The sequence below is a fragment of the Prionailurus bengalensis genome, chromosome B1, assembly GCF_016509475.1.
Source record: "Prionailurus bengalensis isolate Pbe53 chromosome B1, Fcat_Pben_1.1_paternal_pri, whole genome shotgun sequence".
Classification (NCBI taxonomy): Eukaryota; Metazoa; Chordata; class Mammalia; order Carnivora; family Felidae; genus Prionailurus; species Prionailurus bengalensis.
In genome coordinates this window covers 6,976,377-6,991,534 of record NC_057344.1, presented here as the reverse complement: position 1 = coordinate 6,991,534, position 15,158 = coordinate 6,976,377, and the positions used below count along the sequence as shown (strand labels likewise).

Below are 15,158 nucleotides of genomic sequence, written 5' to 3'. Positions count from 1 at the left end.
ATTGCCTCTCTCCTTATCTCTCTAACCCTCCCCCACATCTCTCTCCCTCCCTCCCTCCCTCCCTTCCTCTCTCCCTCTCTGTCTGTCTCTCTGTCTGTCTCTCGCTCTCTCTCTCTGTCTGTCTCTCTCTGTCTGTCAACATAAAAACCCATGAACTGAAAGAACATGTGCATGGGAAATCAATCAGCATTGGGGGCTGCTGTCCACATCTCTCAAAGGCATTTTCATTCACAAGTCACGTCAAGGAGGGTGGCATAGAAGAGATACAAGGGAAAGGATGAGAAAGACATTCCACAGAGAGATACTAGAGAGGGGAAGGAGACACGAGAGTTAGAAGATAGACACATAGAGTGATGAGCGGTTGATGAGAGAGGACAGAGAATTAGGTGGTCAAAGGGTTCTTTGGAAGCAATTCTGCAGGCCTCTTTGCCCACGTTTGCAGGTGGCCGGGGCTGAGGCTACAGAAGCAAGGGGGTGTTCGTGGAGTCTGAAGACGGGCAGGCTCCAGCCCCGGGGAGAATGGACATGTCGGGGCCAGGCACTCAGACAGGAGCAGGTGTCTCGTCTTGGGACAGGGGTCAGCTTTATGCTCCAGGAAGGTCTGGAATGGACTGGCTCAAGTCACTACGTTAAATAGGGCAACTTGCTTGGCTCAGACCAGTCACGTGAGAGTTCCTACCATCTAACACTGTCCAGTGAAAACACAACCGGTTTTCTGGAGGAGATGACAACCAAAGGGAGAGATGATTCCTTGCAGAAACAGGTCCGAACTTGGCGCCTGCCAACGGATATTTGAAGAACAGGGAAAGGTGTGCTTGTGCCCTGGCCTCGCTCGCCCCCCTCCTCTGCCCACTCTCTGGTAGATTCTCCTTGGGGTGTGGTCCTGAGAGTGGCCTGCGCCAGGCTGGCCCGGTGGAGCGGCGGCCTGGACGTGAGGCCGGGCCAACTGAGGGCGGAGAGCATTGGGATGAGCTGTGGGCATGGGTGTGGCAGGGGTAAGGATGCCGCGGGTAAGGGTGGGGCCGTGGTCTGGTCCCATGCAGTGAGGCCAGGCAGAGGCTGACGGAAGCCGTGGGTGGGGCTGGAGGGCACCAGGCAGGGAGAGGGCCGTGTCTTGAGGCTGTGGTCACAAGAGTCTGAAGACTCCTTCTGTGCATCCCATTGGGTGTCCTCCTTGACCCCTTGCCCCTTTCCTTCCCCTCACATGAGTGTGTTTGGCATTGAGACACCTCACGTGCTCGCAGCCTTTTCCTCCTAGTTGGTGACCCCGAGGAGGTGACTGTTTCATTGACGATCCTCTCTCCCTCTCTCTCTGTCTCTCCCTGGCTTGTCCACATGAGCGCTCTCTCTCGCTCTCTGTCTCTCTCTGTCTCTCTCTGTCTCTCTCTCTCAAAATAAATCAATTAAAATGTTAAAAGTGAAAAACAAACAAACATTAGAGAAGAAAGCACAATGTCAGTAGACCTGGTCAGTTCTGAAATCTGGTCTAGAGATACTGACACACTAAAGCCACAGTTTCCACGAGCGGACATTGGTCCGTGCATGTCTAAATTCCAATGTCAAACCGTCTATAAATGTCACAAATCCACAACAAACATGTCCTGAACCACGGGAACCTATACCTACCTTGCTATGTGATTTGCTAGTAATACCTGTGACAATTTGGCCAAATGACGGGTTTAGGATTTGTTCTCCTATTGGGAAGGGAGCTACAAAATGAAGAAAGCATTTACAAAGCCCGAAACCAGGCAAAGGATAATTCTTGGGACAATTTCTCGGCCACCCCTTGGTAGACAGACATGTTGCAAAGGACCTTCATGATAGTTGTATACACAGATCCTATGGAGACAGTTCAGGACTTTTAGAATCAAATCCATGGACAGTAATCATTCCAGAATAATTTGCTGGTGTCACATACATTCTGGCTGATGGAGAGGAGGTGCTCCTACATGATGCCAGAGCTCAATTGGTAAAATGATTTCCATAGCCTAAAAACTTCATGGCCGTCATTCCTCGACACTTTGTGTTATCTAAGAGCAAAGTGGATACTCAAGAAAGGATTTCCTCTAGGTTGAAATGCTCAAGTCCGTCTGTCCAGAGAGGGAGCAATGGAAATGAGGGAGGTGGAGAAAGTGGTGAAACGTGTGTGTGCCTCTTGAGGAGGGAGGGGCAGGAGGAAGGCTGGGCTGAGTCTTCTGTCTGCAGAAGAGTGACCACACCCTAAGACCCTGCATCCAACTCCAGCTGGTAGCTGATTGCATGACGTGGTCCTAGTCAGGTGGGTGGGGCGAGCTTTACGAGGGCTGAGGAGAGGGCCACAGCCATCATTCTGAGCCTGGCCTCCTGAGAGAAGCATCGCTCTGCAACGTGAGGCTGCACGTTTCAGGAGACATGGAGACGCCCTCTTCCCACTGCCGAGAGGAGACTCAGTTCCATGTCTTTCCAAACCTCAAACCTTGCGGATCAAATACGGGTGGTGCTGAAGGCCACGGAGGACCCACTCTGCCTGAGAAGCCGTCACCGTCATCGCACACACCCTGCGACCTGCCTAACGGTTGGGCTCCCACGTCGACAGGTCTGCCCCCCGCAAAGAAACCTGTGAGTTGGAGGAGACCTTCTGTGGTTGGGGCTGGCCTGCAGAACCTGGGGAACACGTGCTACGCGAATGCGGCCCTGCAGTGTCTGACGTACACACCACCCCTCGCCAGCTACATGCTGTCCCAGGAGCACTCCCGAAGCTGTGGGAGGCAGCCATTCTGCGTGCTGTGTGCTCTGCAGGCTCACGTGACCCGGGCCCTCTGCCGTCCGGGAGACGTGATCCGGCCTCCGGCAACACTGCTCACTGCCTTCCACACACACAGGCAGGAGGATGCCCATGAGTTTCTGATGTTCACTCTGGATGCTATGCAGCAAGCGTGTTTGCGTGAGGACAAGCCTTCAGAGCCTCAGGCTCAGGACGCCACCCTCATCCGGCAAATCTTTGGGGGGTACTGGAGGTCTCAAATCCAGTGTCTCCACTGCCAGGGTGTCTCCAGCACTTTGGACCCTTACCTGGACATTAGCCTGGATATCGGGGCAGCTCAGAGTGTGAGCCAAGCTTTGCAACACTTGGTGAAGCCCGAACAGTTGCATGGCGAAAATGCCTATCGTTGTAGTACTTGTCTCGACAAGGTACCTGCTTCCAAGACGTTGACTTTGCACACTTGCTCCAAGGTCCTGATGCTGGTCTTGAAACGATTCTGCCATTTCACGGGCAGCAAACTGGCTAAGGAAGTGCAATATCCTGAGCACCTGGACATGCAACGCTACGTGTCTGGGCAGAACGGGGGGTCGCTGACTTATGCGCTCTATGCCGTGCTGGTGCACGCGGGCTGGAGTTGTCACAGCGGACATTACTTCTGTTACATCAAAGCTGGGAACGGCCAGTGGTACAAAATGGATGATGCGAAGGTGACCGCCAGTGATGCGACGTCTGCCCTGAGCCAACACGCCTATGTCCTCTTTTACATCCAGAAGAGTGAATTGGAAAGAGACCGTGCGAGTGAGCCAGGTGCTGGGGAATCCACATCCCTCCGGGCTGACCACGCAGGCGCGGCTGCGGCCCAAGGGGGGCCTGAAACCGACCCCAACATCGAGGTGCCACCATTGGAGGATCACGTGGAAGAGACACCACTGCCAGCAATCACGTTAGACCAGTGGAGATTCCTCCAAGAAAGCCACCGTCCCAAGTCTGAATTCAACCTCAGGAAACTAGAACTTGCTCTTCCCCCCGACGCAGTCCTCATTCACCAGTCCAAATACAGAGATGAGATGGGAAAGGATCACCGTGAGCCAAACATCCACCGGCTCAACAGTTCAGCCAGGGACATCCCACCTCAGAGGGCAACGGCCATTAACCAAGTCCCTTGTCTCACCGGCAGAGCCAGAGCTACCAAGAGGAAGAACAAGAAGGGACAGAGGTCTCAGGAAGCAGTGCAGGGATCCCACTACAGGCTTTGAGATACACGCCTGCCCACGGGCACACTCACCCGCCCTCACTCACTACTCACTCACTCACAGTCCCTTCTAGGCCACGTTTTGTGTGTTGTAGGTGGGTGTGATCGGGACATGTGGAGGGACCATGAATCTGGCTGTATTCATGGGGTATGGCGTTCCCGTTGACCTGGAGAATCCTGAGCTTTAAGGCTGGCTGGCTGTCATGATGTTATTGGAGAGGTGTGGATTATGCTGGGTATTTGGAGGGTTTCTCCCCTCCATCAGCACCGAGGATCATTGGGCACTCTCAGAGCCTGAAAGGGTCAGAGGAAGTGGCCAATGAGGCATGAAGGTGGAAACAAGGCAGAGCACGGGGAGTCCCTGTGAAAATGCCTGGGACTCACGGTCCCATCATCCCATTCCCTACTCTCTGTGTATTGGTAAAGTACATGTGCCCAAACATGTGCGTGTGGGGACTCTCGGTGATATCCAAACATGCACCGGCAGGGGAAGGAGTTGGAAACAATCTCAGTGCTTCCACACGGAGGAGTGGCAAATGAGCAGGAAACTGGAAGAACTCTAGCTCTACGTGGGAGCAGACAGCCTTTTCAGGAATGTCTTGGGTCGGAAGGAGAGGAGCAGAAGGAAACACTAATTCATAACTGTGCAAAGTGTTTCCTTGTAGACATAATATCTTTTGTAAAGTCTCCACATGTTCATGTGAACATTGGCTAATTGCCTGGAAATGGCAAGGAGCAAATCAATGCTCATGTCTCCGGAGACGGGTGGGTGGAGCCTTCCTGGCCCATGTGCATTAGATTAGGTTCCCTTAACGATCCCCCTCCCATGAGGCTGCAGAGCAAATGGGGGAAAGGAAGCTTCTTCCACCTCTTCTTGCTGAGCCACCAAGCAGCTCTACCTTGTTCCGCAGAGTTGACCACCATCCCCCCATCGGACAATCTCCTCCACAAGGGAGGAGGCTCAGGGATTTCTGCTCAGTTGCATTGCAATCTTGGTCCTCGGTTGTACACCTCACAAAAACAGTCTCAAGTGGACACCGAGGCAACAATGTGGTATTTCAGGTCAGGGTATGGATGGATGCTCTCAGTCACACCTGTATTTCTTAAAGGAGCGAGACTCACTAAACACACTGTTGAATGGGAATTAGTGCATGAGCCTTCAATTCCCCCCAGGGGAGGGGGGCCATATAGGAGATCTCTGGTCATTTGCCAATGGCACTGACAGGGTAAAGCCTGTTGTTGCTGTTGTTGTGGTGGTGGTGGTTGTTTTTGTTGTTTCCAGTCTGCATTAAACATACACACCACACGTAGTGGGAACTAATGTCAGTATGTGAATTTTGTACAGGAAATCATATTGAATTCTGGATGTTCAAATATCATAGCCGATAGAGGAAAAATACTTTTTCTTAATCTACTTTTAAAGTTTATTGGTCTGTTGTTTTCATGTTTTAAACATGAAGTAAAATGTTTAAATAAACAGAGAGGGACACACACACAGAACAGAGACAGAGTGTGAGCATGGGAGGGGGAGAGAGTGAGAGACACAGAACCCAAAGCAGCTCCAGGCTCTGAGCTGTCAGCACAGAGCCCAACGTGGAGCTCAACCCCACGAACCATGAGATCCTGACCTGAGCTGAGGTTGGACACTCAACCGACTGAGGCACCCAGTCCCCCCTCCATTTTCCAAATGTAAATCAAATTCAGTTAACAGTGAGTGTAGTCTTGGTTTCAGGGGTGGAATTTAGGGCTTCGTCCCTTACATGAAACACCCACTGCTAACCCCCACAGGGGCCCTCCATAACGCCCGTTGCAAATGGAGCCCACCCACTCCTCCCCTCTAGCAACCCTCACTTTCTTCTCTACACTGAAGGGTTCTCCTGGGGCACGTGGGTGTCTCAGCCGGTTCGGACTCTGATTCAGTCAGCTCATGATCTCAGGCTTTGAGACTTCAAGCCCCGTGTCCGGCGCTCTGATGACAGCTCAGAGCCTGGAGCCTGCTCCGGATTCTGTGTGCATGCCTCTCTCTGCCACTCCCCTCGTCATGCGCTCTCTCTCTCTCTCTCTCTGTCTCTCTCTCTCACTAAGATAAAGAGAAAACAAAATTTTTTGAAGAGTCTCCTATGGCTTGCCTCCCGCTGTGATTTTATCTTATGGTATTTATTCTTCGCTTGCCCTATGTTCTTCTGTTTTGTCTTTTATTCCACAGAGGAGTGATGACACGGCACTTTCGCAGTGAAAGAGTTCAACAGGGCTAGCTGGGTGTTAGAGCTCAAAGACATGCACACGTGACATCTATCTTTCCTGTGGATTTGATTCTAAAGTGGGCAGAATCGTGGGTAAAATGCAAACAGTGTATGTGCAACTGAGCCACCAAGGGAAAAGCCACAGAAAATAACCACGCTAGGTCATCCTGTAGAAATTTTGGGATCCAACTTTCTCTTCCTGGATTAAAACCTGTAGATCACACGCACACACACACACGCACACACGGACAATATTTGATCTGGATCTCAAGACGGCCTCCATAAGCATCCAGTCAGCTCCCCAGATGCCTATGACCAGCTCTTCCTGGGTGGCCGTGTGTCACGTGTTCCACCCACACATGATGAAGTCCACACCCCTGGCTCTGCAATCCGTGGGGGAGGTCACAAGAGGGAGTCTTGCCACACTGCTCTCTGTCCAGCAGGGGGCGCCGCTGGCCAGCACGGGCATTGCCTAGACTTCCAGGAGGACCTGGCATTGGGCACTTGCTCAGGCTGGCGGGTCGGAGGCTCCGTGCCTCGCACTGCAGCCTGAGCATTTCGTGGGGCATAAAGGCGACCATGAACATTTACAGAAGGTCTGGTGGGTCTAGGATTCCCTCCTTGTGACTTAACTTTGGCCGTGCTGGAGCCCGGACTCTGAGCTAAAATTGACAACCCTGAGCTGCTCGGGCCACTGGTGACGATCTATTTTCCAGACATTCCAGGAACTTCTCTTTCAAAATACAAATCCAGTTAAGTCAAAACGTTCAATTGTAGAAACTGTTGACAATTAGCAAAGAAGATTGCATAGGGGAAAACCAGGAGGTGGCCTCACGTGCGGTGATGTGGGAGCAATCACGGCAATAGGAAAAGCGTTATTTGGCCTCGCCAAATCCAGCCAGCCTAATCTGGATTTGTCACGGAAAGCTTAATTCAGAGATGTCACCCTGCAGTTCGTAAGGGTATTCATGACGATACAGAAAAGGCAGTGTGGGGGGAGGGGCCAAGATGGCAGAAGAGCATGGAAGTTTTCTGTGCGTCTCGCATCCATAAAATGCAGCCACATCAACACAAAAGCATCCTGCACACCTCGAAAACTGATCTGAGGATTCACGCCACAGGGTGCCCAACCTGAACCCCAGAACTCAGTGGGGACGCGGCGCAGAGAGGTGAACTGGGGAAGAGAGAAGCCACCGAGGGCACGGAGCTGTTTTTGCCTGCAGAGAGAGGACGGAGACAGGGCCAGAATATGGGGAAAGCAATCCCCTCGCCCTCCCCTCCCCCCGCCAAAAGCAGCTGGGGAGAAAGTGGAAATGTGGAAAGAGCCACAGGCACTGAACCAAAACGGGAGGAAGGACAAAGGAGCGGGTTTAAATTCCATGAAGACTGTACAAACGGGGAGGGCGGAGTGCGAAACTCGGCATCTGATACCTGGCGGTGCTCTGGTCGGAAGGGCGAATCCCCGAGAGCAGAGTGAAGACTGGGGGTGTGGAGGAGGGGTGTCTGGAACCACACGGAGAAAAGCGGTTCCCCTGCTGCTGCGAGGACACGAGGTAGAGTCTGTGTGGCCACCCCAGCCGACCCCAGAGGTCCCAGCAGACCCCGGAGAACCGCCACATTCGCTGGTGCTGGAACAAGGTCGTTAAGGGGGAAGCCCGGTACCAGAAGTGTGTGGTGATTGCCCATAATCCTCGAAACGCTGCTGCTACACCATCGCGTGAACGTTTTCGGGCGCAGGCTGGCACCCAGCCGCAGTCTCTGGGCATCGGCAGCGGCACGGTGTTGCCAATGTTCCTGGGTGCGGCCGGCACCCGGCCACTGCTCGCTGAGACCCAGACGCAGAGGATCTGAGCAGGTCTCAGCCTCGGGCCCTCAGAAGTGAGGGGTCGGGAAACACAGCCGCCTGGGAGGTAAATCCCAGGAGGGAGGTGTCTCCTGGCAACCTGACGGCCACGGACAGTGTCAAAGCGGCGAGTGGACAGAAGCCGGAGACAAAGGACGGGGGCAGGATTGCTGATCGCAGACAGCCGTGTTCAGATACTACAGACTGGCACCTGAGTGACGCCAAGGTCTCCGCTCCCGCGCATGCGCATATGCACCTCCAAGCGCCCCAGCACTCCGAGCTTGTAGGCTAGCTGCGCCATCTAGTGGAGAACACAGCCGTGACACTTAGCACGGCCCAACTGGGCCAACCTGGCTCTTCAGGAACCCAGGTGTCTCCGCCACTTTGTAGTGTATGGACTACAAAGTGCTTCATCCTTTGACGTCTAGGGGACAACAATGTAACTTCAATCGTATTGCAGTCTGTTCGCGGGTCCATCTCTTTTCTTTTCTTTTTCACTTCTTTTCTTTTTCATGAAGACAGAAAGAGAAAAAATATGTTGTTGTTTTCCATGGTTTAAAATAATTTCTTTGAATTTTTTTCGACTATATCCGTTTAATTTTTTGTAAATGTGTCAAATTCTATTTGAATTCCATCATTTCATTTTATCCTATTTCATTGTATTCTTTTTTCCAAGTGTTCAAACTTTTCCTGTTTTTATGTTCTTTCCCTTTTTCCTCTAATCTTTCAAGCCCATTTCAACAACCAGACCAAAACTCACCTAGGATCTAGCATCATTTCGGTGATTTGTGTGTGTGTGTGTGTGTGTGTGTGTGTGTTGTTTCTTCTTTTTAAATTTTGAATTCTTTTATCTTATTCATTCCTTTCCTTCCTCCAAAATGACGAAGCAAAGGAATTCACCTCAACAGAAAGTGCAGGAAGAAAGGACAGCCAGGCCCTTAACCAACACAGATACGAGCAAGACGTTTGAACCAGAATTTAGAATCACGATAATAAGAATACCAGCTGGGGTCAAAGTAGATGAGAATGCCTTTCTGTGGGGATAAAAGAAGTAAAAGCCAGCCAGGATGCAATAAACAATGCTAAAAGCGAGCTGCGATCTGGAACAGATGCCACAGCGGCAAGGATGCTAAGGCTGAGCAGGGAACCAGCCATAGAGGGGACAAAGCAATGGAGAATAACGAAGCAGAAGGAAAGAGGGAGACTAAAGCAAAAGAGCAGGGTTTAAGAACTCGGGAACTCAGCGGCTCATTGAAAAGGAATCACATCACAATCATGATGTGGGGTCCCAGAAGACGAAGAGAGAGAGACAAGGGGGTAGAAGGGGTATGTGAGCGCATCACAGCAGAAAACTTTCCTAACCTGGGAAAGACACACAAAATCCAGGAAGCACAGAAGACTCCCATTAGATTCAACAACGTCCAACCATCAACAAGGCAGAGCCTGGTCGAGTTCACAAAATACTCAGGCGAGGAAAGAATCATGAAAGCAGCAAGGGAAACCAAAGTCCTTCCCCTACAAGGGAAGACTGACCACATTTGCAGCAGACCTAGCCACAGAAACCTGGCAGCCCAGAAATGAGTGGCAGGATATATTCATCGCACTGAATCCCTAAAGGATGCGGCCAAAACTTATGTGTCCAGCAAAGCTGTCATTCCAAATAGAAGTAGAGATGGAAAGTTTCCCAAGCAAAAAGTAAAGGAGTTCCTGACCACTCAACCAGCCCTGCAAGACATTGGAAGGCAGACTCTCCCAGGGGACAAAAGACATAAAAGAACAAAACAGACCACAGGCAGAAAACACTGGCAAGCATCGGCGAACACCACCAGAAACTCCAACTCTACAAGCAACACAATGGCAATAACTTCCTACCTTTCAGTACTCACTCTAAACGTCAATGGACTCACTGCTCCAATCAAAACACATAGGGTAACAGAATGGGTGAGAAAAGAAGGTCATCCACACGCTGCTTACAAGGGACCCACTTTAGATCTAAAGACGCCTTCAGATTGAAAGCAAAGGGATGGAAAACCATCCCTCGTGCTCATGGTTGACAAAAGAAAGCAGGAGTAGCCATACTCATATCGGACAATCTAGACTTTAAAATGAAGACTCTAACGAGACACGTAGAAGGGCGTTATAAGTATTGGGTCTGTCCACCAAGAAGACCTCACGATTGTGAACATTTATGCACCAAATGTGGTGCGCCCAAATACATACATCAAGTCATCACACCCAGAAAGACACTCATTGAGAATGATACCATACTAGGAGGGAACCTCAACACCCCACTTACAGCAACGGACAGCTCACCTAAACCTACACTCCACAAGGAAGCAATGGTTTTGAATGACACACTGGACCAGATGGACTTGACAGATATAGTCAGAACATTTCATCCTAAAGCAGGCAAATAGACATTCTTCTCCAGTGCACACGGGACATTCTCCACAACAGATCACATACTGGGACACAAATCAGCCCTCAACAAGGACAAAAAGATCGAGATCATATCGTGCATATTCTCAGACCACAATGCAATGAAACTCGAAATCACGACCAGAAACAATGTGGACATGGAACAAATACATGGAGACTAAAGAACACCCTACGTAAGAGTCAATGGGCTAACCGAGAAGTTAAAGAGGAAATTAAACAGTCCATGGAAGCCAAGGAAAACGGTAACACCACAGGCCAAAACCTCTGGGATGCAGCAAAGGGGGTCATTCGAGGGAAGTCTATAGCAATCCAGGCCTTCCTTCCGAAAGAAAGAAGAAACGGCTCCGAGACACAATGTAACCGTTCACCTTAAAGAGTTGGAAAAAGAACAGCAAAGAAAACCCCAAACCAGCAGAGACAGGATATAATGCAGATTAGAGCGGAAATCAATGCTATGGAAACCAAAAAACACAACACAAAAACAAAAACAAGTACAAAAAGAAAACAAACAGCAACAACACTAGAACGGATCAATGAAACCAGAGCTGATTCGTTGAAAGAATTCACAAAATTGACCAATCCCTAGCCAGTTTGCTCAATAAGAAACAGGAAAGGACCCAAATAAAGGAAATCAAGAACGAAAGAGGAGAGACCACAACCAACACAGCAGAAATACAAACAATACTACGAGAATGTTGTGAGCAATTATACACCAATAAAATGGGCAATCTGAGAGAAATGGACACATCCCAAGACACGTATAAACTACCAACACTGAAACAGGAAGAAAGAAAATTTGAAGAGACCAAAACAAGTAAAGAAAATGAATTAGTAATCAAAAATCTCCCCCTCCCCCCAGCCCCACGAAAAGAAGAATGCAGAGTCCAGGGCCAGATGGCTTTCCAGGGGAATTCTCCCACACATTTAGAGAAGAGTTCACATCTATTCCCTTGAAGCTGCTCCAAAAGGGAGAAACGGAAGGAAAACTTCCAAGCTCTTTCAACGAAGCCAGCGTTTCCTTGATTCCAAATCGAGACAGAGACCCCACGACAAAGGAGAACGATGGACCCATTTCCCTGACGAACATGGATGCAAAACGCCTCAACAAGTTTTTAGCCGATCGGATCCAACAATATATCCAAAAAATGATTCGCCACGACCAGGTGGGATCTCTACCTGGGATGCAGATCTGGTTCAATATGCACAAAACAATCAATGTGATTCATCACGTCTAAGAAAAGAAAGGACAAGAACCACACGATCCTCTCAATCGATGCGGAGAAAGCGTGGGACAAAATACAACATCCTATCTTGACACAAACAGTCCAGAACGTAGGGCTAGAGGGATCCTATAAGTCATATACGAAAGACCCAACGCGAGGATCATCCCCCATGGGGAAAACCTGAGGGCTTTCTCCCTAAGGACAGGGACCAGACAGGGAGGTCCACTCTTGCCACTGTTATTCACCATCGCGTTGGAAGCCTTAGCCTCAGCCATCAGACAACACAAAGGACTCAAAGGCCTCCAGATTGGCCGGGACAGGTCAAACGTTCCCTCTTGGCGGATGACATGATACTCTATATGGAAAACCCAAACGATTCCACCAAAGACTGCTAGAACTGATCCATGACTTCAGCAAAGTTGCAGGATGTGAAATCAATGCACAGAAACGGGCTGCATTCCCATACACCAATGATGAAGCAACAGGAAGAAAAATCAAGCATCGGTCCCATTGACAATGGCACCCAAAATCATCAAATACCTACGAATGAATGTAACCAAAGAGATGAAAAATCTATACACTGAAAACTACATGAAATTTTAGAAGACAGGAAGCACAATGGAAAAATATTCCACGCTCCTGGTTGGGAGAACGAAATATGGGTAAAATGTCAGTACCACCCAAAGCAATCGACATACTCAAAGCAACACCTATCCAAAGAACACCAGCACTCCTCACAGAGCTGCAACAGACAATGCTAGAATTTGTATGGACCCAGAAAAGACCCTGAAGAGCCAAAGCACTGTTGAAAAAGAAAGGAAAGGGGCGCCTGGGTGGCTCAGTCGGTTGAGCGTCCGACTTCAGCTCAGGTCATGATCTCGCGGTCCGCGAGTTCGAGCCCCGCGTCAGGCTCTGGGCTGATGGCTCGGAGCCTGGAGCTTGCTTCCGATTCTGTGTCTCCCTCTCTCTCTGCCCCTCCCCCGTTCATGCTGTGTCTCTCTCTGTCTCAAAAATAAATAAACATTAAAAAAAATTAAAGAAAAAAGAAAAAAAAAAAAGAAAAAGAAAGGAAAGCTGGATGCATCACAGTCGCAGACATCAAGCTGTAATTACACAGCTGTAATCATCAAGACAGTATGGTAGTGGCACAAAAACGGACACGCAGCTCAAGAGAACAGAAACGGACCCACAAATGGATGGCCAACTATTCTTTGGCAAAGCAGGAAAGAATAGCCAATGGAATAAAGACAGTCTCTTCAACAAGTGGTGCTGGGAAAACTGGACAGCGACATGCGGAAAAAGGAACCCGCACCACTTTCTTACACCGTACACATAAAGAAACTCAAAAGGGAGGAACGTCCCAAGTGTAAGACAGGAAGCCATCAAAACCCTCGAGGGGAAAGCAGGCAAAAGCCTCTGTGATCTGGGCCACAGCAACTTCTTACTCAACACGTCTGCGGAGGCAAGGGAAACAAAAGGAAAAACGACCTATTGAGAACTCATCCAAAGAAAACTCTTCTGCACCGTGAAGGAAACAGATCAGCTACACTAACAAATCAGCTAAATCATCAATGGTAGAAGATATTTGCGAACGACACATCGGAGAAAGGCTCAGTATACAAATCGATAAAGAACTGATCACACTCAAGAGCCAAAAACCAACGAATCCAGTGAAGAAATGGGCAAAAGTCATGACTAGACACTCCTCCAAGAAGACATCCAGCTGGTCAACTGACACATGAAAAAAATGCTCAACCTCACTCAGCATCAGGGAAATCCGTATCCAGATCACAATGAGCTACCACTTCACACGTGTCATAATGGCTAACATTAACAACTCAGGCAACAACCGATGTTGGCGAGGGTGCGGAGCAACAGGATCTCTTTTGCGCTGCTGGTGGGAAGGCAAACTGGCGCCGCCACTCTGGAAAACAGTATGGAGGTTCCGCAAAAACTTGAAAGCACAGCGACCCTATGAGCCGGCGATTGCACGACTAGGTATTTATCCAAGGGATATGGGTGTGCTGTCCCGAAGGGGCACCTGCACCCAAACGCCCCCAAAAGCTTCGAGCAGCACTACCAACAAGAGCCAAAGTATGGAAAGAGCCCGAATGTCCATAGATGCATGGAATGGAAAAAGAAGAGGTGGCACGTATATATACAGTGGAACATTACGCGGCGATCGAAAGGAAAGACGGGGTGCCATTCGCAACTATGTGGCTAGAAGTAGAGGGTATTCTCCTCAGCGAAATTAGTCAGAGAAAGACAACTAGCATATGACTTCACTCATATGAAGGCTCTAAGGTGCAAAACAGATGAGCATCAGGGAAGGGAAGGAAAAATCCTATGAAAAGAGGGAGGGGTACACAACCAAGCAGGGAGGGGGCCAACGGATATTTGAGGAACAGGGAAAGGTGTGCTTGTGCCCTGGCCTCGCTCGCCCCCTCCCCCGCCCACTCTCTGGGGGCTTCTCCCTGGGGAGTGGTCCTGAGAGTGGCCGGCGCCAGGCTGGCCCCGTGGAGCCACGGCCTGGAAGCGAGGCCAAGCCAACGGAGGTTTGAGAGCATTGGGAAAGGGTGTGGGCATGGGTGTGGCAGGGGTCAGGATGCTGCGTGTAAGGGGGTGGTGCCGTAGTATGGTGCCATGGAGTGAGGAGGCCAGCCAGAGGCTGAAGGAAGCGGTGGGCGGGGCTGGAGGGCACCAGGTTGGGGGAGGGCCATGCCTTGAGGGCAGTGGACAGAGGCCACAGGAGCAGCCTCCCGGAGAAGATAGGAAAGGCCAAATGAAAAGCGCACACGACACCCAACACACGCCAGTGTTCAAGGAGGGAAACCATCCAGGGTGCCGACGGCACTGCCGACGCAGGCCCTCCACCTCGGCCAGTGGGGCCGCTAGCTTTTGCACTGCTGTGGGAGAAAGGTGCTCGCTTGCATGACACTCAGGAATGCCCCGCCGATGGGGTTGCACCTTGTCCCTTGGGTCTGGCCCTTCAGGAGCCCAAAGACATCTCCCTGACGCAGTGTCCGTGGCTGAGGCCAGCCAGGCCAGGCCAGGAGAAATGGTGGCAGTCACACCAACATCCCCCAATGGGAGCAAAAGCTCAACAGAACGTCCGAGTTGATGGGCAAGAACAAAGAGCCCCAAACGAGGGGCGTCGGCCACAGGGAGCCCCCTGCGTCAGCACAGGGACTTGTCAGGAACAGCGACTTGGGTCACGAGACCAAGTGCCAAGGCAGCTAGTTCCCAGGGGACACGGGACATAGGATCCCATTCCTCCGAAGGTCCCAGCGAGCGCAGTCACCGCCCTAGAGACAGAAAGGGGAACGGGGAGGGCAGGGCAGGGTGTGGAGTGAAGGGACACTGCAAATAGGTCAAGGACACACCGCTCCCGTTGGGAAAGGGAGAAGCCTGGACA

General features: G+C 50.6%; 1 protein-coding gene across 1 annotated transcript; it reads left to right on the top strand.

Moving 5' to 3' along the window:
- Positions 1-2,382: 2,382 nt before the first annotated feature.
- LOC122470242 (ubiquitin carboxyl-terminal hydrolase 17-like protein 6) lies at positions 2,383-4,317 on the top strand. Its single transcript, XM_043557661.1, has one exon. The coding sequence runs from the start codon at positions 2,392-2,394 to the stop codon at positions 3,997-3,999; it is 1,608 nt and encodes a 535-aa protein (XP_043413596.1). The 5' UTR covers positions 2,383-2,391; the 3' UTR covers positions 4,000-4,317.
- The last annotated feature ends 10,841 nt before the right edge of the window (positions 4,318-15,158 follow it).